Source organism: Macaca fascicularis, chromosome 1 (assembly GCF_037993035.2).
Source record: "Macaca fascicularis isolate 582-1 chromosome 1, T2T-MFA8v1.1".
NCBI lineage: Eukaryota > Metazoa > Chordata > Mammalia > Primates > Cercopithecidae > Macaca > Macaca fascicularis.
In genome coordinates this window covers 109407662-109435640 of record NC_088375.1, presented here as the reverse complement: position 1 = coordinate 109435640, position 27979 = coordinate 109407662, and the positions used below count along the sequence as shown (strand labels likewise).

The 27979-nt window shown below is 43.8% G+C and overlaps 2 protein-coding genes across 7 annotated transcripts; one reads left to right on the top strand and one right to left on the bottom strand.

Annotated features, from left to right (window-relative positions):
- Window positions 1–1335: 1335 nt before the first annotated feature.
- TDRKH (tudor and KH domain containing) lies at window positions 1336–26213 on the bottom strand. Of its 6 annotated transcripts, none has more exons than XM_073995209.1 (14): window positions 26103–26213; window positions 18422–18570; window positions 17030–17136; window positions 15194–15383; window positions 14348–14487; window positions 13930–14251; window positions 11662–11822; window positions 11318–11490; window positions 11043–11107; window positions 10614–10765; window positions 10286–10387; window positions 9932–10028; window positions 9635–9726; window positions 1336–5559 (listed from the first exon to the last, which is right to left on the bottom strand). In XM_073995209.1, the coding sequence occupies exons 2-13, from the start codon at window positions 18543–18545 to the stop codon at window positions 9674–9676; spliced, it is 1686 nt and encodes a 561-aa protein (XP_073851310.1). In that variant the 5' UTR covers window positions 18546–18570; window positions 26103–26213; the 3' UTR covers window positions 1336–5559; window positions 9635–9673. The 6 variants fall into 6 exon arrangements, with proteins under 6 accessions (XP_073851310.1, XP_015307474.3, XP_045219426.2 ...); XM_015451988.4 differs by having other exon boundaries at window positions 26128–26213; XM_045363479.3 differs by lacking the exon at window positions 1336–5559 and adding an exon at window positions 8703–9448.
- On the top strand, window positions 3059–6223 carry OAZ3 (ornithine decarboxylase antizyme 3). Its single transcript, NM_001292005.2, is given in 5 exon segments — window positions 3059–3257; window positions 3539–3675; window positions 4413–4588; window positions 5051–5136; window positions 5968–6223. Coding segments are annotated over 5 exon segments (708 nt in total). The 5' UTR covers window positions 3059–3090; the 3' UTR covers window positions 6111–6223.
- Window positions 26214–27979: the final 1766 nt, after the last annotated feature.

Below are 27979 nucleotides of genomic sequence, written 5' to 3'. Positions count from 1 at the left end.
AGGTGGACTGACGCCGGAAAAGACGCTCTTCCTCTGGAAAGTGTGGGCTTTGCTTTAGCTCTAGTTGCTGGGGTAACTTTTAATTCTGACGTTTTGTGATGACTGGATACTGACGGGAGAATGAATGATGCTCTCACTTTTCCTTACTTCAAATCTACCTAAAAGTAGTAAAGGATGGGATCCCTTGGAAAATTCTGCCAGCTCCAGGAAGAGCCTAACCCTTAATCATTACACTGCAGTATTTAAGCTAATAAGGAGAATTCTAAATCACAAGCTGTGTAAGCCATAGAAAAAAAGCAACTATGGTAGGGCCCCGACAGTTCCCTCTGGGGAGGGTCTCAGTACTGGACAGAAGACCATAAAAATTGGATGAAAGAAGGTCCGTTTGGCAGAGATTATGGAAAGACTGGCCCTTAAACATACTGACCAGTCCTCCTTCCTGCTAAATACACTTTACGTGGCCTCCGGGACACCGGTCTTCTTCAGTCTCCTCTGCTGATTTCTCCTTTTCTCCCTGCTTCTTAGAATGCCCCCGGGACGGCCGGGGGCGGTGGCTCAAGCCTGTAATCCCAGCACTTTGGGAGGCTGAGACGGGCGGATCACGAGGTCAGGAGATCGAGACTATCCTGGCTAACACGGTGAAACCCCGTCTCTACTAAAAAATACAAAAACAAAACAAAACAAAACAAAACAAAAAAACAACTAGCCGGGCGAGGTGGCGGGCGCCTGTAGTCCCAGCTACTCAGGAGGCTGAGGCAGGAGAATGGCGTGAACCCGGGAGGCGGAGCTTGCAGTGAGCCAAGATCGCGCCACTGCACTACAGCCTGGGCGACAGAGCGAGACTCCGTCTCAAAAAACAAAAAAAAAACAAAAAAACAAACAAAGCCCCCGGGACCCCGTTTTTAAACCTTTACTCTTCTCAGTATACAGTCACTGTTGATCTCATCCGGTCTCGTGGCTTACAATGCCATTTATATGCCAGTGACTCCCAAATTTCTAGTCCATCCTAGACATCTCCCAAACTCGTCTCAAATATTCAACTGTTACTCGTCATTTTCCTCTTATGTATCTAAAGGACACTTCAAAGTTAACTGTCCTAATTTATTTAAGGCCCCCCCCCCCGTCCCCAAAACTGCCCCATTTAAAATGCAGCCTTTCTCCTCTCAGTTGACAGAAACTCCATTCTTTCCATTCTAACTCTTTTCCCTCATACTCCATCAGGAAATCCTGTGGGTTCTACCTTTAAATTACAGATAGTCCCTGACTTGGATTTACAATTTTTGAGTTTGTAATGGTGTGAAGGTGATGTGCACTCAGTAGGACATCAATAAGTTACATGAAATATTCAACACTTTATTATAAAATAGGCTTTGTGTTAGATGATTTTACCCAACTGTCGGCTAAGTTGTCTGAGCATGTTTAAGGTAGGCTAGGCTAAGCTATGGTGTTTGGTAGGTGTATTATATGCATTTTCAACTTATGATACTTTCAACATATGATGGGTTTATCAGGACATAGCCCTATTGTAAGTCAAGGAGCACTTGTATTTCCAGAATCCAACCATTTCTCACCACCTCCAATGCTCTACCCTGGAATAAGACACGACTTTCTCCTGGATTACTGCAATAGTCCCCTAAAAGATATCCCTTCATTCTCTACAGTTTATAATTCTCTGTAGCTTATTTATAGCAGCCAGAATGATCTTTTTAAAGCATAAGTCAGATCATATCATTCTTCCACCCAAAACTTTGTAATGACTTCCTCCTTTACTCAAGGTAAAAGAAAAAGGCCATCAAATGGTCTACAAGGCCATACGTAATCTGACCCCATTAGCTCCTCTGTAGTTTACATTGCTCCACCCACAGTGGCCTCCATGTTTCTTGAAAACAGCAGGCACATTTCCTGCTCAGGGCTTTTGCACTGGCTACTTCTGCATTGGATGCTCTTATCCTCAGATGCTGGCTTGGTTAACCACCTCACATCCTCCAAGTGTTTAAATGTCAGTTTTTTTCAATGAGAGATTACCCTATTTGTTACTGTAACCCTGACCCATCCCCTTCATGTTCCTTATCTTCCTTTATCTTGCTCTATTCCCCCCACCCCATAGCAGTTACCTTCTAACATACTAAATAATTTACTATGTTTATTTTTCTAGGGTTGTCCTCTCACTTTTGGAAGATATGCTCCTTAGGGCAGGGATTTGTTTTGTTCATTGATGTATCTCAAGCACCTAGAATAGTGCCTGGCTCATAATAGACCCTTGATAAATATTTGTTGAATGGATAAATATGCAGAGGTCTCAAATTGGCAGCCCCAGAACCAAATTTTGCTTACAATGTATCAACCTTTTTTTAGTAGTCGATATTTTTTTAAATTGGAGAAATTTACTACAAAACTCTCTTTCCAGTTTCTGTTCAAAAATCATATGATACAGCACCATCAAGTCTGCATTCCTGCATGGAACTGGATGGAACTGAGTTGTGTGGACTTCCTTTAGATAAGGTGTGAGCTTTCCTATTTTGCTACAGCCCTACCCTGCCACTCCACTAATTTCCATAAGCCGTCTAGGCCCCTGAAGGCATTTAGTTTGCAATTCCTACCCTACAAGGTAGGATTCAACAATCTGTAGCAACCCTGGGTTATTAAGGGTAGGGATAATAAAAACACTCAACTGGTATGAACTGGGAACCAACTAATCAGGTCACCACTGGATCAGAGCCTTGGAAGACTCCTGCAGTGTCAGATACCAACTCTTTATTTGCTGGATTTTAGGGGAAGGGGAGTGTCCCCAGAGGAGCAGGGTGGGTGGGCACAAGTGCTCAGGCAGGGCTTTTGGCCAACCAGTACAGAAGTCTTCAAGTTCTATTTTTAAATCATTCATACAGCCATAACGTGCATACTAGTCGAATATGAGCCTTAGATAAGGGATTACGGTAGGTGAGCAGCAGAGTGGAGTCCTGAGGTGACATAAGGGCTGACCCCTTGTCCATGTCATAGTGCCCAGCGGGTCACAATGACACCAGGTTGCCTAAACCTCTGCCACCCACCTGTGAACCTCACTTTGCCACAGGGAGGCACTGAACTGAAAAACTGCCTTGTAACAGGTGTCGCCCCTCTGTCTACTCCCTTTCTTATATCAAGAGGGGAAAAACACGTAACTACCTCTACCCGATCTGGTCACCATACGCCTATTACCTTTACTGTTACAAGTACCGGATCACCCTCCGGGAGAAGATGCTGCCTCGTTGTTATAAAAGGTACTTGTTTTCATCTCTATTTGTAGTTGTTTATATAAAATGTAAGGAAAAAGTGTAAGAATTTGAAAGAATTTCCCAAATAGCAAGAAATAACAACAGAATAGGGGGTGGAAAGCTGGCATGGAACTTTAGAATATTTCCATCTGGTTGACCCAGGAACATAGAAACAGGCTGGACAACAGAAAATACAGATCATGCCAGAGCCTGGTACTGTGTATCTAGAAGTTGTCTTCCCATCTCAGATTCCAAGATAAACTAATTTGGGTCTCCTTCCCAACCAGCATCACTTATAAGGAAGAGGAGGACTTGACACTCCAGCCCCGTTCCTGCCTCCAGTGCTCCTGAGTCCCTAGTAGGCCTCCAGGTGGGCAAAAGCACCGAGCAGGGTAACCACGACCAGCTTAAAGAACTGTATTCGGTAAGTGAACTGTGAGCTGGTGCTGTGACAGGGCAGCCCTTTGCTTGCATACCTTGCAGAGGAGCGACATTGGCAAGTTGGAAGATCAATTATAGAGGTAGATGGAATCCTGGAATGCATGTGTAAAAGCTACTTTTTATATAGACAAGGATTCTGGCCCACAGACTATAAAATCAAGGTCATACAGATGGTAGTGAAAATCAGGATGGGAAAAAAGGGAGTGGGGACAAAGGTAGAACGAACTTTATAGGACTTCTGGGACATAAAGCTGTTTAGATGCTACGCAGGATCTGGAATCCAGAACTTGCCCACATATCACATTGCAGTAACAAGCCTGGTTGTAATCACGGCATTTTAAATAGAAGAATTTAGAGAAAACCCATATAATGAAAAAAGTGGAAATTATTAGTGAGAAAGGAAGCACATTATAAAGCTTTGTTTAAATCCTAAGCTCTCTGATGTAAACATTTCTAAGTTCCTAAATGGTTATCGTACTCCTGCGTTGAAGTCAGCAGGCAGTATACTGCCTCAGCTGGATTGTTTGATATAAAGGAGAACTCCATAATAGGCATAGGCTATTAGTTCCTAGGACTAAAGGATATTATTGCATCTTTAAGATCTTGGCTCCGATTCTCCCAGGCTCCCCCAATCAATGCCCACCTTGCTTCAACGGACACACCCCAATCTGCCTGAGGTCTGATTTGAAGGCTAGAGGAGCATTTTTACTCCTTTTCCAGGCTGGGAACTTGACGGTGCTAGCTACTGATCCCCTGCTCCACCAGGACCCAGTACAGTTAGACTTTCACTTCCGCCTCACCCCCCAAACCTCCGCCCATTGGCACGGCCTTCTCTGTGACCGTCGACTCTTCCTGGATATCCCATATCGGGCCTTGGATCAAGGCAACCGGGAAAGGTGACTGAGCCTGGAAGGGAGAATGGGGAGGGAACAGGTAGGGGATTTCACCCTTCTATCATGTCATAGTACATAGGGCTAATTCTAGAGCTAGATATAAGCAATCCATTCACCTGGCATGCAGACAAACCTGTGAGCTAAGCCAGGATCTGGGTTTCAAGGGATAAGAGTCCATGGGAAGTTGGACTCAGATCCAGAAATAGTTGAATAACGGGAAGTACTTTCTAACTGTTCATCTCAGCAGTCGTTTCTCTCCAGGCCCCTTCTGTGGCTTACATCCAGTGGTGTGCAATCTCTTGGCTTCAGAGAAAAATCTACCAAAACTAGTTTAACAACTTCCATTTCCTGGCTTGGGTGGGTGGAGGGCAGAAAACAACCAATAAGATTTTTTCTGCTCCAAGTAGGTGTCTTTCTGGATTCTGAGTTGGCCAAACATTTTAACTGTTTTTCTGTGGCTGCTAGTTTGACTGCAACGCTGGAGTACGTGGAAGAGAAGACAAATGTGGACTCTGTGTTTGTGAACTTCCAGAATGATCGGAACGACAGAGGTGGGGATCTGCTGTTCTTCCTTGCTCTTCGTGCTGAGGCAGCTGGATAACTCCTTTTCCTTTATAGGAGACCCTCTTCCCCCATCTTTAAAAATGCACCCTCAGGCATTTCAGGGATTCTTTTCTTCCCACCCACCGCGAAGGAAGTTAAAGTGCCTAGCATTCTGTTCCATCAAGTTACAAGTGGACTCTGAGGAAGCCCCTGCAGGTGGTGTTAGGGGCCAGACTGAAGGAGCACTGGCAAAATTAGACAGAATCCATTCGAAGGATGTGGTCAGCAGGACAAAATGGATCTCAAATATATTGAGCACGTACAATGTGAAAGGGTCAGACATAAGGCCAAGGGAATGGGAACATATTTAACCAGATGCCTGGAGCATATGTTACAAAAACCACAGCCTCTTGCCTCACGGAGTTCAAACTCTGTTGGATATAAGACAATGGATGGTGAATAACCATTCATAAGTGATAGCTACTATTTCAGAGCTTACTATGCCATCATTGTATTAGTATATAAGTAGACCTCACCAATCTCTAGTGTTAAGCACTTCATGAACATCTCATTTAATCTTAAATTCTCTGAGGAGGAAGGTTCTATGATTTATAAATGGAAAATTTTATAAATGGGAAACTGAAGTTCTGAAGGACTAACTCACAGAACAAGTGTTAAAGCCAAGGTTAGAGCCTAGGTCTGTTTGACTAAAGCACATCCTATATGCCTGCACTACACTGCTTCCCAGGGCCACTCCCTAGTGGAAGAAATAAAATCTGGGGGCATACATGTATTGAGTTTTAAAGCATGTTCTAATCATTTGTTCTATCCTTTCACAGGTGCCCTGCTGCGGGCCTTCAGCTACATGGGCTTTGAGGTGGTCAGACCAGGTCACCCTGCCCTCCCTCCCTGGGACAATGTCATCTTTATGGTGTATCCCCTTGAAAGGGATGTTGGCCACCTGCCCAGTGAGCCTCCTTGAACGTGCTTATTCCAACGCTTTGAGGGGCTGGAAGCCTTGACACCTGGGAATCAGGGGCCCGAGATGTAATTCAGAACACCTTCCATCCTAGGAATAAAGGGTAGTTGCAATCATCAAGTGTTCACTGTTTCTTGGGTGGGGGCGGGGGTGGGGGGCGGGGGTGGGTAATAGGGTTGGCTGGAGTGGGACATACACCTTACAGAGCAAAATTCACTAAAAAGACCACAGGTACCTGAACTACAGAGGGAAAGTACCCAAGGATTTTTGGTTCCCTTTGCCTTCCTCCATGCCCCAAACCATTTCCTCATTTATTCTAACCATTTACTGAGCACTAATCAGTGAACTCCCTAGTTCAGAAAGACTAAGCTTTGTTGGGCTGTTTTTATCCATATATTTCAGTTGAGGTGCTACAGATGTGGAGAAAACCAGAGAAGACATAGATCTCTTGGCTTTGGTCCAAGTGGGGGATTCTCAACAGACAGAATAGGTAACATAGAAGAGGGCATTCCAGGGAGCAGGAAAAGTACTGGGTTATACTAGCAGAATGACAACCCATCAGAATGGGCTGTAAACAGGTCAGACTTAAAGGCATATTAAAGGAAAAGACTTTTATACATAGTAACAAACTGCAGGTAAGAATGAGACATTACTCATTTTCCAGGGTAGGAAGTCTTATGATTTATATCAGGGATCTCTATCTTAAGAGTAAAGGTTCCCTAAGGAACTCTGGTAGCACCAATTCCAGGGCTGAGCATGCTTCAGTGAGTTCATTGCAGCCAACATCTGAAACATCAAATAAATGGAAGTCCCTTAAAGATTCCTCCAAGACTACATGAACTACTTCCCAGAGCTGTTCCTTCACCAGAACCTTTCTGCTAATTGGTACTGAGATTTTTCTTTTTTTTTTTTGGAGACAGCATTGGCTGTGTCACACAGGCTGGAGTGCAGTGGTGCAATCTTAGCTCACTCACTGCAACCTCTGCCCCCCGGGCTCAAGCGATCCTCCCACCTCAGCCTCTCAAGTAGCTGGGACCACAGGCACACACCACCACGCCTACTTTTTTGTATTTTTGGTAGAGATGGGGTTTCAGCATGGTGCCAGGCTGGTCTCGAACTCCTGAGCTCAAGCAATCTGCCCGCCTCAGCCTCCCAAAGCTTTGGGATTATAGGCATGAGCCACCGGTGCCTAATACTGAGATTTTTCTGAGAAAATAAATTTTGAGAATTGTGGTTGTGAGACAATATAGTTGCCATGTAGTATATAGGTAGACTTCACTAATCCCTAAATTTAAAAGACCTGTGTGAGGCATCCTTACGTGTTAATTTTTAATTTTCTAGTTTATCTTGCTTTATCCTTAAAAAAAGTTCATTTCACTTGCCATTTTTCTACCATCCACATTACTATACATTTATATTTACTTCCAAGCACCTCAAGTACTTCAGGGCTCTCACTGGAGCGTCACAGCACTGTCAGAAATGGAAAGATACTATAAGGAAACACGTTAAAATTTTGGAAAAAGTTTACAGTGGAGATCTACTCCTTAAAGATTCCTCCAAGACTACATGAGCTACTTACCAGAGCTGCTCCTAGAATCCAGGTTTCTCGAATCTTAATCTGGGCCTTTTCTTTTGAATAGTATAGGTGGGGTCTTACTCATATAGCCTAAACCTAAATTGGTTCTGGTTCTTAGTGAATTTTTTTGTTTTTTTGAGACAAGGTCTTGCTCTGTTGCCCAGGCTGGCGGTGTGGTGGCATGATCTGGGTTCACTGCAACCTCTGCTTCCCAGGTTCAAGTGATTCTCATGCCTCAGCCTCCTGAATAGCTGGGATTACAGGTGCCTGCCACCACACCCAGCTAATTTTTCTATTTTTTTTTTTTTTTTTTTTTGAGACAGAGTCCCGCTCTGTCGCATAGGCTAGAGTGTAGTGGCGTGATCTCGGCTCACTGCAAGCTCCACCTCCTGGGTTCACGCCATTCTCCTGCCTCAGCCTCCCAAGTAGCTGGGACTACAGGCACCTGCCACCACGCCCAGCTAATTTTTTGTATTTTTAGTAGAAATGGGGTTTCACCGTGTTAGCCAGGATGGTCTCAATCTCCTGACCTCGTGATCTGCCCGCCTTGGCCTCCCAAAGTGCTGGGATTATAGGCATGAGCCACCGTGCCCGGCTTTTTTTTTTTTTTTTTTTTTTTGAGACAGAGTGTCGCCCAGGCTACAGTGCAGTGGCGTGATCTCAGTTCACTGCAACCTCTGCCTCCCAGGTTCAAGTGATTCTCCTGCCTCAGCCTCCCAAGTAGCTGGGACGACAGGTGCCTGCCACCACGCCCAGCTAATTTTTTGTATTTTTAGCAGAGATGGGGTTTCACCATGTTGGCCTCAAGTGATCTGCCTGCCTCAGCCTCCCAAAGTGCTGGGATTATAGGTGTGAGCTACCATGCCCAGCCAGTGAATGGTTATTTCTGAAGTGACTTTAGGAAAAGAATATGAATGTGTATATGGGAGGGACACTTGCCTTTCTGTGAGGCAGTTGGCAGTTTTCACCAGATTTAGGCTCACAGCCTGCTTCCACCTTGTGATTCAATCAGAATTTGGTTTTAGAAAATTTTCTTGAGAACTTTATTCGGCAAAAAAATCCTCCGAATGATTTAAACAGAACTGTATACTCTTCCTCTCTCTTCACGGGTGTATATGTGTGTATACATATAGATATTATACTAGCAATTTAGAAAATTTCCTGAGCCTCCTGTCTCCTTTCTACTTGTATTTTAACTAAAGGTTACAGAGAAATAGCCGAAGCAGTTTCAAAAGCCTGTCTCCAATAACATATCAGCAATTGAGGCTAGGAGGCAGTGTTCTCTTCCCACTTCCTGAGGCTTTTAAATATAATTATGCTAATTTTTGCCTTTGCCTCCTGATTCAACTGGAGTCTTTGAGTTCACCACTCAAAAGCTTTCCTTAACCAGAGTCACCTGATAAGGTGAGTCAGAAGTCTGCAGAATCATCACTTCCAATGACCAAAGCCTGACTGTTTCCCAGCCTTGAAAAGGATACAGCTTAGCAGTAATGTGTATCATGACTGGTAGAGGGACGGAGCCTGACGCTGAATGACCTGGAAGTAACACAGCAGTATTCAAACACTGGAGGGTTGGGGAGGGATCAGGAGGTGGAATGGGGGAGACACACTTGTAGTGTGGTAGTCCAATTTTTTGGTAGTCCAATGGGAGGAGAACATGAATTTGGTCCACAGCAAGCCAGACTATATGTATAATAAAGGAAGGACTGCATGGATCCTTTATCATATACTCCTCTCCTCCAGGCACCAGTTCCTATGCCAAATCCTGCCAAAGACAGAAATACACAAAAAGCTTGAAAGTGCTCAATCTGAGAGCAAGTTAAGCTGCAGGAAAGCAGCTGCAAAGAAGTATATTAAGACAGGGCACAGGGAAGAGGGAATCAAAGCAAGTGCCCCACTGTCACCCTCATTACTTTCCTGTTGCTACAGATAAGATGATAGCTGCACTCACACAGCAAAGCAGATGGCTGAGCAAGCTGAAGCCCAGACTTCAGAGTAAGTAGTCATCTTCAAGGTTATCATCACCAGACATGGAAGCAGCTTCTATTGAAGAGAAATAAGAAGGAGAAAGTTAGACACTGCCCTACTCTAGCAGGCACTGCCAGCGAGGCTCAAACGAAAAATAGACCTCTTGGTGCTCAATGACCTGACTAGGAACCAAGCCTTCAATTAACCTCCCTAGTCTGGAACGACTGAATGAGAAAAGTTAATCTCCAAAGATGCTCTAGGGAGGAAATACTGCTTGTACCTGATAAGCTGAGGCAGGACAGGGTATGTGTTATCTCTCCAGAGTTCTTTTTGGTCTCAGTGAGCAAGGTGCTGAGAGAGGCATCTGTTTCTGTGGCCTGAGTGGATGAAAACAGTAAAAACGGAGGAACATGTTGGCTTTTAGGAAAAAAGAGGCCACCTTTCATTCTTCTCATAGGACCTGGTTAAGGCAATTGCATTTGGCTACCAAGAGGGACAAAATGCTCCTTTGGTCAACTATTGGAGGAGCTCAAAGTCCTCAGGAAAGCTAACACAGTATCAGGACTGTAAGTCCTTAGTGTCTATGTGCTAGATTTGCCTGGAAGCAGCACCCTGTATAACTACAATGGCTCACCATGTCCTTCAACATGTCTGGGACAGCTCTGTTTTCTTCTATGTCTTCAGGAAGCTCAATTGCGTATCCTTTGTGTACTAATTCTAGCCCAATATCAAGTTTCTGAGAAGAAAAATGAAAAGGGAATGATGTTCTCTCAGTAAGCAAGGGCAAATTTGAGGAAACAAGGCAGAAGGACTGACACTTCAAAGACATTCCTTTGGTGAGATGGTGAGAAGGATCTTAAAAGTAAGAGTAATATCAGATAAAGGTTTCTGAGAAAGAAAAAGTAAATTAGGCCATAAATATACTGAAGATATGGTAAGCAGTGAGTGAATACCAGTCTTACCTTCCCATTGCTAGTATCATATAAGTAGATCTTTGGCCAAGTTGAGATCCCAGTCTGGACATAGCTAGAGATTTTGGCTACCAGAGGCTTCCAGTCAGCACAATGAGTGAGTCTATCAAACTCATCCAAAGCTTCCTCTTCCCACTGGTCACCTGGCAAAAGATTGTAGGGGTTACTGCTGATAGGGGTGGGGATTATACCCTGGAGGGAAGCTGGAACTACCCTTTTCTACTCAGGAAGGCACCTGTGTCTTCTCTGGTCGGGTTGGGTCCGCCAGGCAAGTTTCTGGCTGCTGCTAGTGTTGGTGAGGAAAAGGCACCTGACTCCCCAGAATTCAAAAAGCCTGGGAATGTGAGAATTCCTTCCAATGAACTGTATGAAAGTTATTCTATTTGGAGGTAAGCTCAAAAGGTGGCATGACCAATTTACCTGAGGGAGCGATCCGTGCCAGACTACATTCTATTGCTTGAAATGGAAGGCTTAGGAAGTCACTCCTGAAGTAAAAGAAACTAAAATTAGAATCCTGGGGCCAGAAACATCTTCTTATATTGCTCTTTTAGAAAGAACCAACTAACATGAGACGATAACCATCTGCTCTCTGTAAACAGGTTCCCTTCCAAATCCCCCTGACAACTGCCAACAGCTCACCACTCTATGGCCAGAACTGAGTCAGTAGTTGGGATTCAGCTGACCTCAGCACTGACCTGAGAGCCCTGAGGTCCTTCAGTGGGCAATCTCCATTATCTCCAAAGTCAACAAAGTAGAGGTCCAAGTTCCCATTCTCCAAGGTGCCAAGGACCCTGGCTCGATACCAGGAACCATTTGTAGGTAAAGGTGCTGCTACAATGTCTCCTACATGCACAGTCAAGTCTTCAGGCTATATGTGGGGAGGAGGAGAAAAGCAGAGTTACAAAGTGGTAGGCTCATAAACAGAATCACAGGTGGAAGAAAGAACAAGTAGCTACTCCACAGGGAAAGGAAGGGAGTACAATGAAAAAGATCTGCCTTCTTTTCATTAAACCCCAGCCCTGTCCCTATGGCAACTCACCACACTATTCTCATAGTGCTGGGTCATCTCGTTGACAAGCTTATCCAATTGCAGGCTGCGGGAGCCAACGATCTGGATCCAGAAGTGGTTAGGGTGTTCAGAAGCAGAGACGTAGACTTCTAGGTACTCATCAGCATGGAAACTGAAGTCAGGACTGGGGACTAAACACAGAGATAAGGATGGTGGCCACATCGGACCCATCTCTGGTTGGAATGAAGAGATTACACCAGGGCAGTGAGAGGTACAAATACCAATGGCTGTTACCACTTTAAAATGGCAGGAGAGGCAACTGGATGAATCAAACAAGAATATCCTAAAGAAAGATACTAAGCTATCCTTTGTACCTTTCCATGTAACTGAGTAATAACAGCTTACATTCTTTGTCATGTGCTACATATTCAAATCAGTCACCAATTATAAAGAAGGTAAACCTCCATATGCTAGCTGCAGCATGGATCAGTAAAAAGATATGTGGACAGCAACCTTTACGTGGACAGCGACGGATGTTCCAGATCCCATTCTACCAATGACTGCTTATGTCACCCTGGACAAGTCTGTGAGCTTCCTGGGGACCCAGGTCCTCTTTGCCCACGCTAGCACCTATGTATAGAAGAGATAGCTCACAGCCTTTTCTTTTTCAATAGTGATGATTTTTAAAAACAATAATGAAACAGGCAATATAAAATCTGGCTGAGAATTTTACTTGTTGATAAAGTATGTCTAGGCTGGGCGTGGTGGCTCGTGCCTGTAATCCCAGCACTTTGGGAGGCCAAGGAGGATGGATCATTTGAGGCCAGGAGTTTGAGACCAGCCTGTCCAACATGGTGAAACCCCATCTCTACTAAAAAATACAAAAATCAGTCGGGTGTGATGGTGTGCATCTGTGGTCTCATCTATTCAGGAGGCTGAGGCATGAGAATCGCTTGAATCTGGGAAGCAGAGGTTGCAGTGAGCTGAGATCACGCCACTGCACTCCAGCCTGGGAGACAGAGGAAGACTCTGTCTCGAAAAAAAAATAAAAGTATGTCTAGAGAAACAATATCAGGTAAATCCAATTATTGGACGTATTATTCATTTGTTTCCTGTGTCAGCATTTCGCCATTTTCATCAGCTGTTTTATATTTAGAAAAATATTTATGTTTAGTATTAATTCAACTAAAATATTATTACCAGAAAGGATTATCTCTGATGATAGACATAAGTGTATTCATGAAACAAGCTTTTTATTGCTTTCTATTTTGGGTAATCTAAGCCAGTATTTCTTTTTAAAAAAATATTTAATTTTTTTTTGTTTTGTTTTGTTTTTTTGAGACAGGGTCTCACTGTCACCCAGGCTGGAGTGCAGCGGTGTAATCCCAGCTCACTGTAGCTTCGACCTCCTGGGCTCATGTGATTCTCCCATTTCAGCCTCTCAAGTAGCTGGGACCACAGGTTGCGCCACCACGCCCTAAGCCAGTATTTCTTTTTCTTTTTCTTTTTTTCTTTAGCAGAAAACCTAGGTTATTTGTTAAGCTGTTACAAAAACAAAACAATTACCATTTGAAGTACTTTTAGGACTTTATCCCAGACTCATTTGTTCTGTTACAGAAACTAACCTAGAAGGTTGGAAATTAAAGGATATAACCTAAGAGGTTATAACAGAGCAGGCTGGTAAAACATGGCAAAAGGAGCCCTCTCTTTCCCACCCTGTCTACTTATACCTCCAAGCTCCTGTGCATTCTCACCACATAGGTCTGTAGCTCATAAAAAATGCATACAGTGAAGGCAAGAATTATAGGCCTATTCAGAGGGTACCCAGACACAGAAAGTTTTGGGGCAAATAATAAACTACAAATATCCTCTTGGTTAATTCATCTTTGTTAATAAAGGTCACGTATCTATCTTTTGCTGGTGACAACTTATCTCAGTATAGTCTGTCTCAAGAAAGAAGTGGTTCAGGTTGGGTTTTGGAAAAGGAAGAAGACTTTCACCAACTTTGCTTCAGAGTGGAAGAGGCACCAAGTTCTCTCCTGCAATTAGGAGCTGAATCTTAAACCTGCATAAATCATTTTCAGTGATCAACATCTGTATCCTCAAATGTCCAGCAACTATTGGTGTGGATTCTACCTCCATCCCATCTTCATAACATCTTACTGAATCTTCTGTCCTGACCCCAGCCATATTATACTGGCTGGTCACAGACTGAGAAAGCATTCCTTCTAATCTCTCCAATGTCTAAGCCAGTATTTCTATGTTCTATGATTAATGGGCTCCCTCTTTGTTACATACTTTCAAACATGGACATCTCTGGGATGGCCTGGGCTCCAGACTTCTGAAAGCTGTCATCACTAGGTTTCTCCCAGGAACCTTCCTTTGGCACCACCACAGCCATGTCACCTCCTCCTTTGGGTGGAGGAGTCACCAGGGGCGCAGCCGGCCCCATGCTAGAACTGGTGTTTTTCCACAAAGCCGGCTCTCCAGCTCCACCTGGCTCTGTGATGTCTTCTCTTCTCACACTGATTGGCTGTTTGCGTGGGACTCTGGTTTCTGCAGAATGAGCAATTCTCTTTCGAAGTTCTTCATCTTCTGAAACTTTCTCCAGTATCAAATGCTGTGGAAAATAAGAGAAAGGCTGATACTCTGACCCGGGATAGAGTAAAAGGATCTTCTCATGCTCAGGTATAATTCAAGTCTATTAGCTACTTGCCTTGGCTGCTGCCACTTCCTTCTGTGTTCCTGAGATTTTTATAAGTCTTGATAGTAGTAATGTCCCTTCTGATTCTTTGTCACAGGTAATTTTGGCTCCAGAGGCCTTACAGATAGAACGAATCGTCTCGCCGCCTCTCCCTACATTAAACAATACATAAAAACCTGCCCTTCCCTCCTGGCCAACCTTAGCTACTGGAGAAAGCACTGTTTTGCATATACTAGGAGAAGAGAATCAGTTCTCATTTCTAAAGTGAACAAAATTCAATATGTTGAATGGAAAGCAGGAGCTACTGAAATTATTACTGTGAAAAGGAGAATACCATATTCTTTGTTTTTTTCATTTTATTTAAACTCTATACTTTGGCTAACTTCATGTCATTTTCATTTTGACCACTCAGCATGGCCATATCAGGTCATAAGATATGCTACATGGTGTGTCAGAACACTGGATCAAGGACAGGACATTTCTCTGCCTCTAACAGCAGCACTAAGCGATGCTCTAGGGGAAAGCATAAAAGGTACTCTCCAGAGCACTATCTTAAAAGACTTGAGATAACATGAGCATCCCAAGCTTCCCTTTAAAAATCAATTATAAGGTAAATATAATACATCTACTAGAACCCATAAAGAATCAATTTGTAAGGTTCAGATCACACAACTTTTTGAGGAAACAGGTTTGGTTTTACCACTAGTTCTGCAAACAGTAAACCTCTGGTCTCAATGCCCCTTTTTTCCCCCTCACATGGTAAAGGGGAACTAGGCCAGAAAAAATCCTTGGGAAGGTGTGAAAGAGAGGCAAAGGTAAAGAATAAAGGAAACAGTAGAGGAAGCCATCCAGTGGTACCTATGATTCTGCCCACAGATCTCTGGGGAACTGAAAGCTGCTCAGACACTGGGGTATTCTCTGTCAGGATCTGATGGATTGCTGCTTTGGCCTTGCACACCTGAACAGGAAAACCACTGATAAGCAGCACTCGCTCATCGCCTACATCCTCTGTGTCCACATCAATCCGAGCACCTGTCTGTTTCCGCAGCTGCAAAGAAAAGGACATTTGGCAGTACATTCTGGAAGAGTTCCCTTTTGAGCCCAGCTATAGACACTCTAAAACAAACCCTGGAGGTAGATAGAGTTAGCCAAAGGCATCAGCTAATGCTATCTATACAACCAATCCTCAGTTACTTTATATACAACCTCAGTTGTTACTATCTATACAACCAGTCCTCACCTTATGGAAGGAAATTAGCAACAAATATAACCCCAAATAGCAGTGAATTCAAACCCATTTATCTTTGTGTTTAGAATCCTTTCCCCTCACTAATTTTATTTGGATTAGAGAATCAAATATTTTGTTTTCTTGACATTTCAGCTGAACAATGGAAGATGGTAAGAAGAACCAGGTAGTCATTCAATATTTACTGTCAATTAATGAGAGTTCATTAATTCCACAGTAGAAAAGGATAATTTGCCCAGGCACGGTGGCTCATGCCTGTAATCCCAGCACTTTGGGAGGCCAAGGCGGGTGGATCATTAGGTCAGGAGATAGAGATCATCCTGGCTAACACAGTGAAACCTTGTCTCTACTAACAATACAAAAAAGTAGCGGGGCGTGGTGATGGGCGCCTGTAGTCCCAACAACTCGGGAGGCTGAGGCAAGAGAATGGTGTGAACCCGGGAGGCGGAGCTTGCAGTGAGCTGAGATAGCGCCACTGCACTCCAGCCTGGGTGACAGAGCAAGACTCTGTCTAAAAAAGAAGAAGAAAAGAAGAAGAAGAAGGAGAAGAAAGAGAAGGAGGAGGAGGAAGAAGAAGGAAGAAGAAGAAGGAGAAGAAGGAGGAGGAGAAGGAGGAGGAGAAGAAGGAAGAAGAAGAAAGAAGAAAGAAGAAGGAAGAAGAAGGAAGGAGGAAGGAGGAAGGAGGAAGGAGGAAGGAGGAAGGAGGAAGGAGGACGGAGGACGGAGGACGGAGGACGGAGGACGGAGGACGAAGGAAGAAGGAAGAAGGAAGAAGGAAGAAGGAAGAAGAAGAAGAAGAAGAAGAAGAAGAAGAAGAAGAAGAAGAAGAAGAAGAAGAAGAAAATTCAAGCTATAACATGCTGACATTCACCCAGTCAAAAACCCATATTTCAAACTAAGTCATCCTTTCTCTACGGAGAAGTACTCTTCTCTAGAAGGGAAGTCCAAAAAGTTTAGTTAGCTAAAAAGTTCCTCTATTTGTTCTTTTAAAAATATACATAGTGGCTGGGCCATCCCAGCACTCTGGGAGGCCAAGGCAGGCGGATCACCTGAGGTCAGGAGTTCAACATCAGCCTGGCCAACATGATGAAACCTCATCTCTACTAAAAATACCAAAAATTCGCCGGGCACAGTGGTGAGTGCCTGTAATTCCAGCTACTCGGGAGGCTGAGGCAGGAGAATCACTTGAACCCAGGAGGTGGAGGTTGCAGTGAGCTGAGATCATGCCATTGCACTGCAGCCTGGACAACAAGAACGAAATTCCACCTCAAAAAAAAAAAAAAAAAAATATATATATATATATATATATATTCACACATACACACACACACATACACACACACACAGAGTATGGGAATGTTTTGTGATATGGGGTCAGTGGAAGGAAACAAGAAATCAATAAACAGAATCAATCCTTGGGAAAGCAGACTGCCTGCTCAGACACTTACTTGTTTAATATTGGCTCCTTGCCGGCCAATGATGAGCTTCACAGCCTCCTGGGGAACCCGCATCTCTATCTCAATGTCATCTTCCCCAACAAATGTCAGCCGCTCTTCTGCACAGATTGTTGTTCATCAGATCAGACTTAGGTAACACCCAAAGCTATTATAACTACTAGTCCTCCCCAGAATCTGGCTGTCAAAGAGACACTGATCCAAGAGATAAAGTGAGGATCTCAACCATAGTAACAAGGAAAAGTGGCATCTGAATGGGAATTAGAAGATCCCAAAAGATCAGAGATGGGCATTTTCTCTGGGACACTGTTTCAGATGCTAAAATGGGAAAAACAGACTCTGCAATAAAGAGGTGCTGGGGTCTGGGCAAATTACTTCTCCTAAGACATGACTACTGGAGAAGAATGAAGGCCAAAGGTTGTCTGAGGGGTCCATTAGGCTCAGAACTTCTCCTGACTGATATGTACATTAAGTCATTTCTCTAGGTCCTATTAGATCCAGCCTTTGAGGTAAGTGCCTTTTACTAACAACTAGGGAACAGGAATATAGAAAAAAGATGAGTACAGAAATTAAAAAAGAACTCTTTGCTATGTTGATGTTGCTGAATCAAACACATCAATGGAGTTATGAGTTCATTTCATAGACTGGCTTACTTTGCTATGTAAGAACATAGCAAAGACTAGGCCAGGTGTGGTGGCTCACGCCTATCATCTCAGCACTTTGGGAGACCAAGGCAGGTGGATCACTTGAGGTCAGCCACGCTGGTGGTGAAACCCCATCTCTACTAAAAATACAAAAATTAGCCAGGAGTGGTGGCGCATACCTGTAATCCCAGCTACTAGGGTGGTTGAGGCAGAAGAATTGCTTGAACCCAGGAGGCAGAGCTTGCAGTGAGCCGAGATTGCTCCACTGCACTCCAGGGTGGGCAACAGAGTGAGACTCCATATCAAAGCAAAAAAAAAAAAAAGACTAAATAATTTTAGTCAAAGATTCCTCACAGAAAGCCAATCACAGTACCTGAGTCAGGCATGGAGGCACATGCCTATAATCCTAGCACTTTGGGAGGCCGAGGTGGGCAGGTTGCTTGAGCTCAGGAGTTCAAGACCAGCCTGGGCAACATGGCAAAACCCCATCTCTACAAAAAATACAGGTGTGTGGTACACGCCTGTGGTCCCAGCTACTTGGAGGCTGAGGTGGGAGGACTGCTTGAACCCAGGAGGTCGACACTGCAGTGAGCCAAGATTGTGCCACTGTACTCCAGGCTAGGTGACAGAAACCCCACAAAAAACCCACACAATACCTGGCAAGGAAAGAGTTTTTTTTCAATTTAACAAGGCAGGAGCATGTCTGAACATTTTCACATGTACAGTCATAGGGTTCACATACCTCTGCTTTCCCTATACCTGCGGTATAGGATATAGGCAATTGTTGCACTGGCTGGGATCCCGAGGCCCAAGGCTATTTTCTGAATGGTGGACAGGCTTGTCCAAGAAGTTCGTTCAGTGGACATTTTCCACTGTACTCTGACTTACATCCTGAAACAAGCAAAGCAGGGAAAAGAGGGAGCTTTCATCCAATACTTGTATGAATAGCAGAGAGGCATGGGAGCACATTACTATTGAAAAGAATACTACTGCCTACCTTCCAATTTCAAGAGCTTCAGCAATTTCAAAATTTATTTCATATAAAAAGGGCTCAGGGTATTTTTTTAAAGTTAGCTAAGGTACACATAGAATTAAATAGAAGCATACTTCACTTTCCCCACCCAAGGAGAACTGATCAGTTTTAAAAGACAAACCAAAAAAAAAAAAAAAAAAAAAAACAACTAAATGAATCAAATATTTAAAATATATATACTTAGATTTCATATTAAATTATTTAAAATTACTTATCTAAGTCCTTTTATGCCTCCAGGGGTTTCCAGAAGCTGCTGCCTCTGCAAGTAATACCATTCCAGGCTTAGTAAAGGCCTTACTATTTACCTTTGTTGGAAGTACAGTCTTCATTTACTGTCTCTACTTTTGGTTTCTATTTATTTACTCCTTAATGAACAGTGAAATGGGGTTCTTCCCTACTCCATCACCAAAACTGTAACTTCCCAGATAATCAACCCAGAGGGCATGCATGGAGCCTTATCTCATCCATCTCTCTGCAGTAGCAGGAAGGTGGCCACTCCTTCCACAAAACTCTTTCCTTGGTTTCTGTGCCCTCTTTCTGTTGGTTTCCTTTTATTTCCCTGGAGGGTCCTTCCAAGTTTGGGCTTCTCATCCTGTGCCATCAATTGTTAATGTCACTCTGCTCTCTTTAGACCATTTCATCCACATATGTGGGTTCAATTACTACCTATATGTTAATAACATCAACAATGCTGCATCTGGCCTGATTGAGAAGCCCAAATCTTATTTAGACCACTGTAATGGCCTTCTTACAGGCTTTCGTGCTGAGTTTCTCTCTGACACTGTATCTTCATTTTGCTGCCAAGCAAACTTTAATGTGTTCCTCATTATATTTCCTTATTCCACATAGTTTCTCAGCCTCCCTCTCCACTCAAACCTCTCATGCTGCCTCCTCCAACCTTTCTCAACTGAGGTCCTTGCTTTCTATTTCACTGAGAAAGTAGAGCATTCAGAGAAAATATCCACAAGCTTCTACACATTTTCCCACCTACCTCCACCTGTGCCTAAATGCTTGCTGTTCTCTCCTGTGACCACAGATGAACTGTCTCTGCTCCTAGCACTGAAGTCTTTCATAAAAGCACTGCTCCACAAGTTCTCCTTGCTTCTCCTGCATTATTAACATTTTCTTTCCCCTCTACTAGACAGTCCCATCAGCAGACAAACATTCTCCGTTCTTAAAGAAAACCCTGGATTTCACTTCAACTACTTCCCATTTCTTTTCTTCCTTTTAAAGGAAAACTTGAGTGTCAATATATCTGTCCTCAAGTTCTCTTCTTAAATCCACTCTAACTGCTCACATCAGGGTCACCAATGATTTCACATTGCTCAATCCAAAGACTGATTCTCAGTTCTCATCTCACCAGATGTCCCCACAGTATTTGGCACAGCTGGTGATTCCCTCTTCTCTGAAACACTTTCTCCATAGCACACCCTCCTGGTTTTCCTCTTTCCTTTCTGGCTATTCCATCAGTCTCCCAGTTGCTGATTTCTTCGCATTTTTCTATCCTCTAAACACTGGAGTGCCTCGGGGATCTGTCCTTTGCCCTCTTCTCTGTTCTACCTCATTTCCTTGGTGATCTCAAGTCTCATTCACAGACTGGCGTTAACTCCTATCTATAAGCTGATAACTTCCAAATTAATAGATCCATGTAGGACCCTTCTCAACTGCCTACATGGATCTCCATTTGATGTTTAATATACATCTCAACTTAACACTGAGCTCCCGATTCACCCCCTTGCCATAATCTTTGCCATCTCAGCAAATGGCAATTCCTTTTTTTTTCTTTTGAGACAGGGTCTTTCTCTGTTGCCAGGCTGGAATGCAGTGGTGCAACTATGGCTCACTGCAGCCACAACCTCTGGGCTCAAGCAATCCTCCCACCTCTCAGCCTCCCAGTAGCTAAGACTACAGGTGCATGCCACCACGCCTGGCTAATTTTTGTATTTGTTGTAGAGAGAGAGTTTCACCATGTTGCCCAGGCTGGTCTTGAACTCCTGGGCTCACGTGATCCACCAACCTCAGCCTTCCAAAGTGCTGAGATTACAGGGGTGAGCCACTGTGCTCCGCCTCGACTGCATTCTCTTACTTCGTCATCCTCTCTCTCACACTGCACACTTAGCCTGTCAACAAATCTTATTTGCTCTACCTTCAAATTATCCAGAATCTGACCACTTTTTCTCTTTGCAGTTCTATGACCCTGCTCTAAAATACCATCTTTTCCCTAGATTACTGCATTGCCTAATGACGTTCCTGCATTTGCCATTGTCCATTCAGTTTATTCTCAGCACAAGAGCTGGAGTAAGTACTATGTGCTAGATGCTATTGTGGCACTAAAGACACAAAAATGAAAAGATAAATGTGTTGAGTAGCTACTATGCCAGGCACATTACATAATTTTATTTAATAGTCATATAACCCTGTAAAGTAGGAAATATTAATCCTATAGAAGAGTACACACACTTGAAGAGGTTATCTAATCTCTAACACAGAGTCTGGGTTATTATTTGCGTGTAAAAAACCTTGTAAAGAGATTTTAGAAATCCTTCCCCACCCTTCTTTTTACCTAAACTCTCAGGGTAACAGCACCTGCATTTTTATTCTTTATTTTGATTAACATATCCAATTCAAAATTAATACTGACAGAAAGTATTGTAGGTGGTTAAAAAAACACTGAAGACTAAAAAAACTAAAGATAGGTAATAAAAAACTGAAAACTAAATATCTGTATTTCTAGATATTACGATCAAGTAGAATAAAGCAAGCTGGCTTTAAATGAGATTTGCTTAAAAATGAGTAAATGTAACTTTGCTATAATTTGCCTCCAGGTACAAAAATTCAACCCAAATAATTATAATAAACAAAAATGTATTTCACCTTGGGGGGAAAATCTGGCTTTATCCTGGTAAGGCTAAAAACATACTCACTAATACGAAACCTACTGTGGAATAAAACTTAGGCTTTCAGAGAAAGCACAGCCGATCAGGAAGAGTGAAGAGAGAAAGGAGAACATCTAGCACCGAAATCTCACTGAGGAGCAGATAGAGTCAGGTAAGGGAGGCTGGAGGTAGGTTTCTTACAACAGTCATCCTTTCTTATCCTCGAGAAATATGTTCCAAGAACCCCAGTGGATGCCTTGGAGTACTGAAAACTACAGGTTTTTTCAATGTGATAACCAAGATGGCTACTAAGTGACTAAGAGGCAGGCAGCATATACAGCATGGATACGCTGGACAAAGGCAGGATTCTCATCTGGATCAGGATGGAGATTTCACCATGCTAGTCAGAATGGTGCACAATTTAAAACTTAAGAATTGTTTATGCCAGGCGCAGTGGCTCAAGCCTGTAATCCCAGCACTTTGGGAGGCCGAGACGGGCGGATCACGAGGTCAGGAGATCGAGACCATCCTGGCTAACACGGTGAAACCCCGTCTCTACTTAAAAAAAAAAAAAAAAAAAAAAAGAATTGTTTATTTATGGGACTTCCCATTTAATCTTTTTGGACCAGGATTGACTATGGGTAAGTGAAAGCAAAACCACGGAGAAGGGGAGACTACTACACTGTCATACAGATGACCAGAATTTGCATCTGGCCTCAGAGTTTTACTGATCAATAGAACTGAATAAAGTTCTTCAGAGAACTACCAGAAGTTTGCCAAATCTATTTTTTCTATATTCTGGTTTTAAACAAATTTAATCCACCTTCTTGCCTGGACTCGCAGCCTGAGCAAAAAATAAAACCGCCTTTTACTACTGGGGTGGGGGATGGGTACCTCTTTTCAAGTGCGTTGTCTACTTTGGGTCATTACTCAGTAAATTCAGTATATCATTTTTAGAGACTATCAATCTGAGGGAATACTGTTCTCTCCTGACCTTTCTAGAATGTAGGACAGAAAGGGTTGAGTTTAATGTAGGCTGTTTGCTTTCATTTATGAGGTTCTTTCTCCAACTCATTGGATAAACATTAGCTTCTCTTTTTTTAAATAGGCTGCAAATAAAACTCTTCACCACCCTGAAAATTTGGATGGTATTATATAAGCATCTTTGTATATACCAAAGGAAACAAATTGTTTCATAAAGGAGATTTTTGGCTTAAGTAATTCTTGAATACATACTTCCCAAACTGCTACTTTCCTACATTGAGATGGTTTATTCTTGGTTTATTCCAGAAAGGATTTGACTTCTTTTGTCCTCTGATTACTTCAGATATTTTCTTTTTTCTTTTTTTTTGAGACAGAGTCTTGCTCTGTTGCCCAGGCTGGAGTGCAGTGGCACGATTTCAGCTAACTGCAACCTCCACCTCCCGGGTTCAAGGGATTCTTCTGCTTCAGCCTAATGAGTAGCTGGGACTACAGGCACCCGCGACCACGCCTGCCTAATTTTTGTATTTTTAGTAGAAACAAGGTTTCACCATACTGGCCAGGATGGTCTCAAACTGCTGACTTTGTGATCCCCCCGCCTCAGTCTCCCAAAGTGCTGGGACGGATTACAAGGCGTGAGCCACCGTGCCGACTTAGATATCTTCTTATATGACCACTCAAGTTCCTAGCTTGTCTCCATTATTAATGCGTCTTGGTTAAATAGTGCTACCTCCTTATGTGCTGAGCATGTTGGGGACAGAAGGAGGAAGAAGAATTTCTACTTGGAAACCTTCATAGTCTAGAAAACAAACGCCAAAACAGGCTGGGTACAGTGGCTTTTGCCTGTTAATCCCAGCACTTTGAGAGGCTGAGGTGGGAGGACTGCTTGAGATCGAGTATTCAAGACTAGCCTGGGCAACACAGTGAGACTCTGTTTCTACAAAAAAAAAAAAAAAAAAAAAAAAAAAAATTAACAGAGGCCCAAAGGACTAGCTGGGCGTGGTGGTGCACACCTGTAGTCCCAGCTACTCAGGAGGCCAAGGTGGGAGGATGGCTTGAGTCCGGGAGGTGGACGCTGCAGTAAACTGATCACACCACTGCACTCCACCCTGGGCAACAGAGTGAGAATTTGCCTGAAGGGGTTAAAAAAAAAAAGTATAGGGCAAGATGTGTGTATGTTATATGCAAATACTATGCATCTTATACAAGGGACATGAGAATCTATGGATTTGGGTTCTGTGGGGTTCCTGGAACCAATCCCCCGCAGATAATGAAGGGAGAGACGACTGTATAAATTCTTGGTCAATGTGACAGCTGAAAGGAGCTAGAACCTTAAGGTTTATTTCTTAGATGGTGCATAGCTGAAAATCATCTCATTACAATACAACTCATTTTCCTTCTGCAAAATACTACATGAATGAACTGCAGTAAATGGACATTTATTCAAGCCAATAAGTATCGAGTTCTGATGTGTGCTTCGCACTGGGGACACAACAGTCAAGATAGACTTGGCAGCTGCCTTCATGGAGTTTCTTGTCTGGCATGGAAGATCCTGACGGGCAGGAGTCTTTAGGTCTTAAAGGCTTTGGGAAACTGAAATCTAGCCCTATGAACAAGAATGAACTTGATCTGTATTTTCATGCTGTTTGCTTCTAAAAACACCTTTTTGGCCATAATTCATGCTTATGGGGCATAGAAATCAAAAGATTTTATAACTAGAAGGGACTACAGAACTTATTTGATTCCATTAATAATGTTCAATTTGGGAAACTGAGGCTCAGGGATAGAAAAGTATTGATCTAAGGTCACACCACTAATTAGTCATTTCTACACAATACAGTGTGCAAGGGAAATAAGTCTGTTTTGATGGCCAGTCATAATCACACCTCTTTACAGAGGCCCAAAGGATTAGCAGAACTTTTGTTTTCCAGTTCTGACACTATCAAGTGCCGAGGGGCCTCTGCAGCCAAGGCCCCTCAATCTCGATCCCCTACACTGGGTTGAGTTACATTGCTATGCGCTTCCACAGGATCCCCAATACGCCTTCATTCACACATGCCATGCTTGTCATTCTTGATTAACATCTGTGTCCGTGGTGAGGAGAATGAATTGAAGGCAGCAACGGTAGCTTCAGGAGACCAATCAGGGACTAGTCCAGGTGTCAATGATGGAGTTGGAAAGTAGACGAATTGGAGAGTTTGTTGTTGTTTGGATAGAGACAGAGCCTTGGTCTGTCACCCAGGTTGGAATGCAGTGAATGATCATAGCTCACTGCAGCCTTGAACTCCCACAATCATCGGGCATAGCTGAGATTATAGACGTGGCTTTTTTTGGCTGACTTCTATTTGAAGCAAAAGGTAAATTTCACTAACTCCTCTTCAGACATTACAAATGAATTTGTGCTAGTTATCAGCTGATGTCTCAAAAATGAGAATTTACTTGATCTGTCACTATGGTTTTGTTCACAATTTTCATATCCTTTCAGTTGTAGGTTTCTCTTAAAGAGAAATGGAAAATAATATAATGTAAACGGGGATAACTGCGTAGTACTGACTGCTAGTTTGTGTTTGATTTTATTACTTAAAAATTGAATGGGAAGGAGGAAAAGACTAGAACTTAAGACCACAGTTCCTAGGGGAAGCTAAGAAGAGGAGATGAGAGGATCATTGCTGAGTGAGGTATGTGGTTAGATAACGGTTTTCAGTAAAAGCTAACTTTGAAATTTCCTGACATTTGTATTGAACAATTGCCAACAACTATCTGATATGCATTGCTAAGGCTTACTTTATCATTTAAAATGACAGGAGTCAAATAGGATGTGATCAGGAGTCAAATCACATTGTTAAGCTTCATGAAAGCATAGATAACTCATTCCAGTATCTCCTAATAACCAGAACCTACCAAGGACCTACAACATGGTGACATGCTTGAATCGAAGCAGCCCAATGTTCTCATCCTTGGTACGTTTTATTTTAAACTCAGTAGAAAAAAAAAAGCGTCAACTCCTTTCTCTCAAAACAAGGAAAGGGTCTAAAAGTCAGTCTTTCTAATGGGGGTCTCCAGCCAACCCCCACGATGATACCTGCATTAAAGAATAAGGAGGGATACTGGAAAAACAAAAACCCCAAAGTATTATTCTGACAACTGTCAACAGCCATCCTATTAGCGATAACTAAAGAAAAAGCTGGGGAAAGTTAAAGGCAAAGTGATACATGGATGGCAGCTCTCCGTCTCAAAAAGGCCCAGTGGACGAGTGTGAACTGACTCAGGGCAAACACAAACGCTCCTGCACCGGGTCCGCTGTGGCGTAAGCATGTGACTGGAGCATTTTCCTCAGATATAGTTACGAGTTCCCAGTGGGTCAAGTTGCCCCCGAGCGGCGTCTCACAGCCCAGGGCTCTGACTCCCGCCCCTGCGCCCCACATCCTTCCCTCGCCCCGGAGCACGCCATACCCCTCCCTTCCCTCGATCCCGCATTTCCGTCTCCTAGTGGCCAGGGCTGCCCATGACCCAGTCTTTCCCACTCCCCAAACCTTCGCTCTCCATCCCCGCCTTTACCGCTGCTCCAGTCAGCCGTCGAGCGCGCCGCCTCGCGCCTCACCCCAGCTGCAGCCACAGCCGCCGCCGCCTCCCACTCACACGGCGACTGGGAGGCCCGCCTGCGGCGCTTCAGCCGCCACTTGCCCGCCCCCGCAGCCCGCTAGCACCAGTCAACACCCTGCTCGCAGTCCGACCAATCGCCTTCTCCCGTAACAACCAATCCTTCCGCGGGCTGCCCCTGAGCGACGTGGCTGCTGCTAGCCACTGCCCAATTACCCGGATGGAATCCAAAGCAGGCCCACCCTGTCAGCCAATAAGATCCAGGAAAAGCAGATGTTGTTAATTGAGACCGCACCTGCTGAGAATTAAACAACCAATTACAAGCTTCCCGGAGACCTCGCAGACCACCTCTAGGCCAATTACCGAAGAGTTTTCTATCTTCTAACCCTCGGGGGAAAATCGGCGCTCCTGCTGCTGGGACCTAGGCGTGAGAGCGTTGAATCATGCGTGTCACCGTTCGCACAAAATTGGTGTCTTGGTACAAAGACAGTGCCACAACACAACTCAGTGACCATCGGGAGAGCAGCCTCATGATGGGCGATGCTCTATTAGTTGTTTCTCTTGCGATCTTTTGCGTAGATCAGTCTGGCTCCGCGTATGGCGACGAGTACTCAAGAGACACAGAAAACGTTTTCTTTTTGGAAAACATGAAATAGGCTTTGTAGATGGAGAGGAGGTGAAGGGACAAGCGGTGCACCGCAGAGAGCGAGGACCCACTCTTCTATTCCTCTGCGGAGGCACGGACACAAGGTGTGGCCCGAAACAGCGGCAGGAGAGTGAGACCTGAGCTCCGACCGCAGTGGTAAGGGGGCAGGGGACCGTAGGGGCGCCAGGGGCCCACCCTTCCCTGGGGATTCGAGGAAACGAGTCGAGGCGACAGCGTGAAGGCCTACGCCGCGGGGTGGCGGGGGGCGTTTCTGTGGGGGCGAGGAAGGGAGCGGGTCTCTGCAGGCGGAAGTTTGCTTTGGAAGATTTTATTCCAGACGCTGTCCTGGTCCCTGGACCGTTAGGAACGGTTGGGTCCTGCTACCGCCTCCGCGCGGCGGGGAGACTCGCGAGCCCAACCCTGCGCCCTACGCGGTCCACCCTGTCCCCGCCCCGCGCTAGGGGCTCACCCTGGGGACAGGTGTCGGGTGCTCCTGGTCATTGGGGGATCTTCCGCACTAGCTTCCATCACAATACCTGGCAGGTGATGAGCAATTAACGTTTGCTGAAAGAACGCAAGGTTGTATCTTTTGTCAATTAGGGAGATGCCTTTGGGCTTCAGGTTTTGCTTTCTATTAATATAAAAATGTGTATGCGTTTTGAATAAGTAATGCATTTACATTCCACAAAATTCAGAAAAAACAAGGTTATTATAGTGAATAAATCTTCTTTCCTTCAAGGCAACCAGGGTTACCAGTCTCTTGTGAAAATTTTCACAAGATATTCTATAGTTAATGTGTGTATATGTGTAATATATACAGTGTATATATACACACACATATATTTTGTTTAACCCAGTTGATAACATACGTACTATTTTGCAACTTTCTTTGATACAGTCTGGAAATCTTTCCGTAGCAGCATATACGTATCTGCCTCATAGTGATAGTTTCGGAGTGTGCCTGAGGGACATATGAAGATATATTTAACCAGTCCTTTAACATTTTATTGATATGCAAGGATACTTCATTTCCTTCTTGCATATCTGTATGATAAATACTTAGAAATGCAAGTGCCAAGTTAAAGAAGTGTGTGCATTGTTTTTTCATTTGGATAGATAAAATTTTGCAAATTCCCTTCCTCCCACAAAGATTTTTATAATTTT

What these genes read in the sequence shown, in the direction of transcription:
- TDRKH (XM_073995209.1), bottom strand. Translation starts at nt 18,545, where the DNA reads ATGTCCACTGAACGAACTTCTTGGACAAGCCTGTCCACCATTCAGAAA. An exon ending in AGAGATGTCCATGTTTGAAA is followed by an intron (nt 11,823 to 13,929) that starts GTATGTAACAAA and finishes CTCTGTGTTTAG; the next exon opens with TCCCCAGTCCTGACTTCAGT. An exon ending in GTCCTGCCTCAGCTTATCAG is followed by an intron (nt 9,727 to 9,931) that starts GTACAAGCAGTA and finishes TCTCTTCAATAG; the next exon opens with AAGCTGCTTCCATGTCTGGT.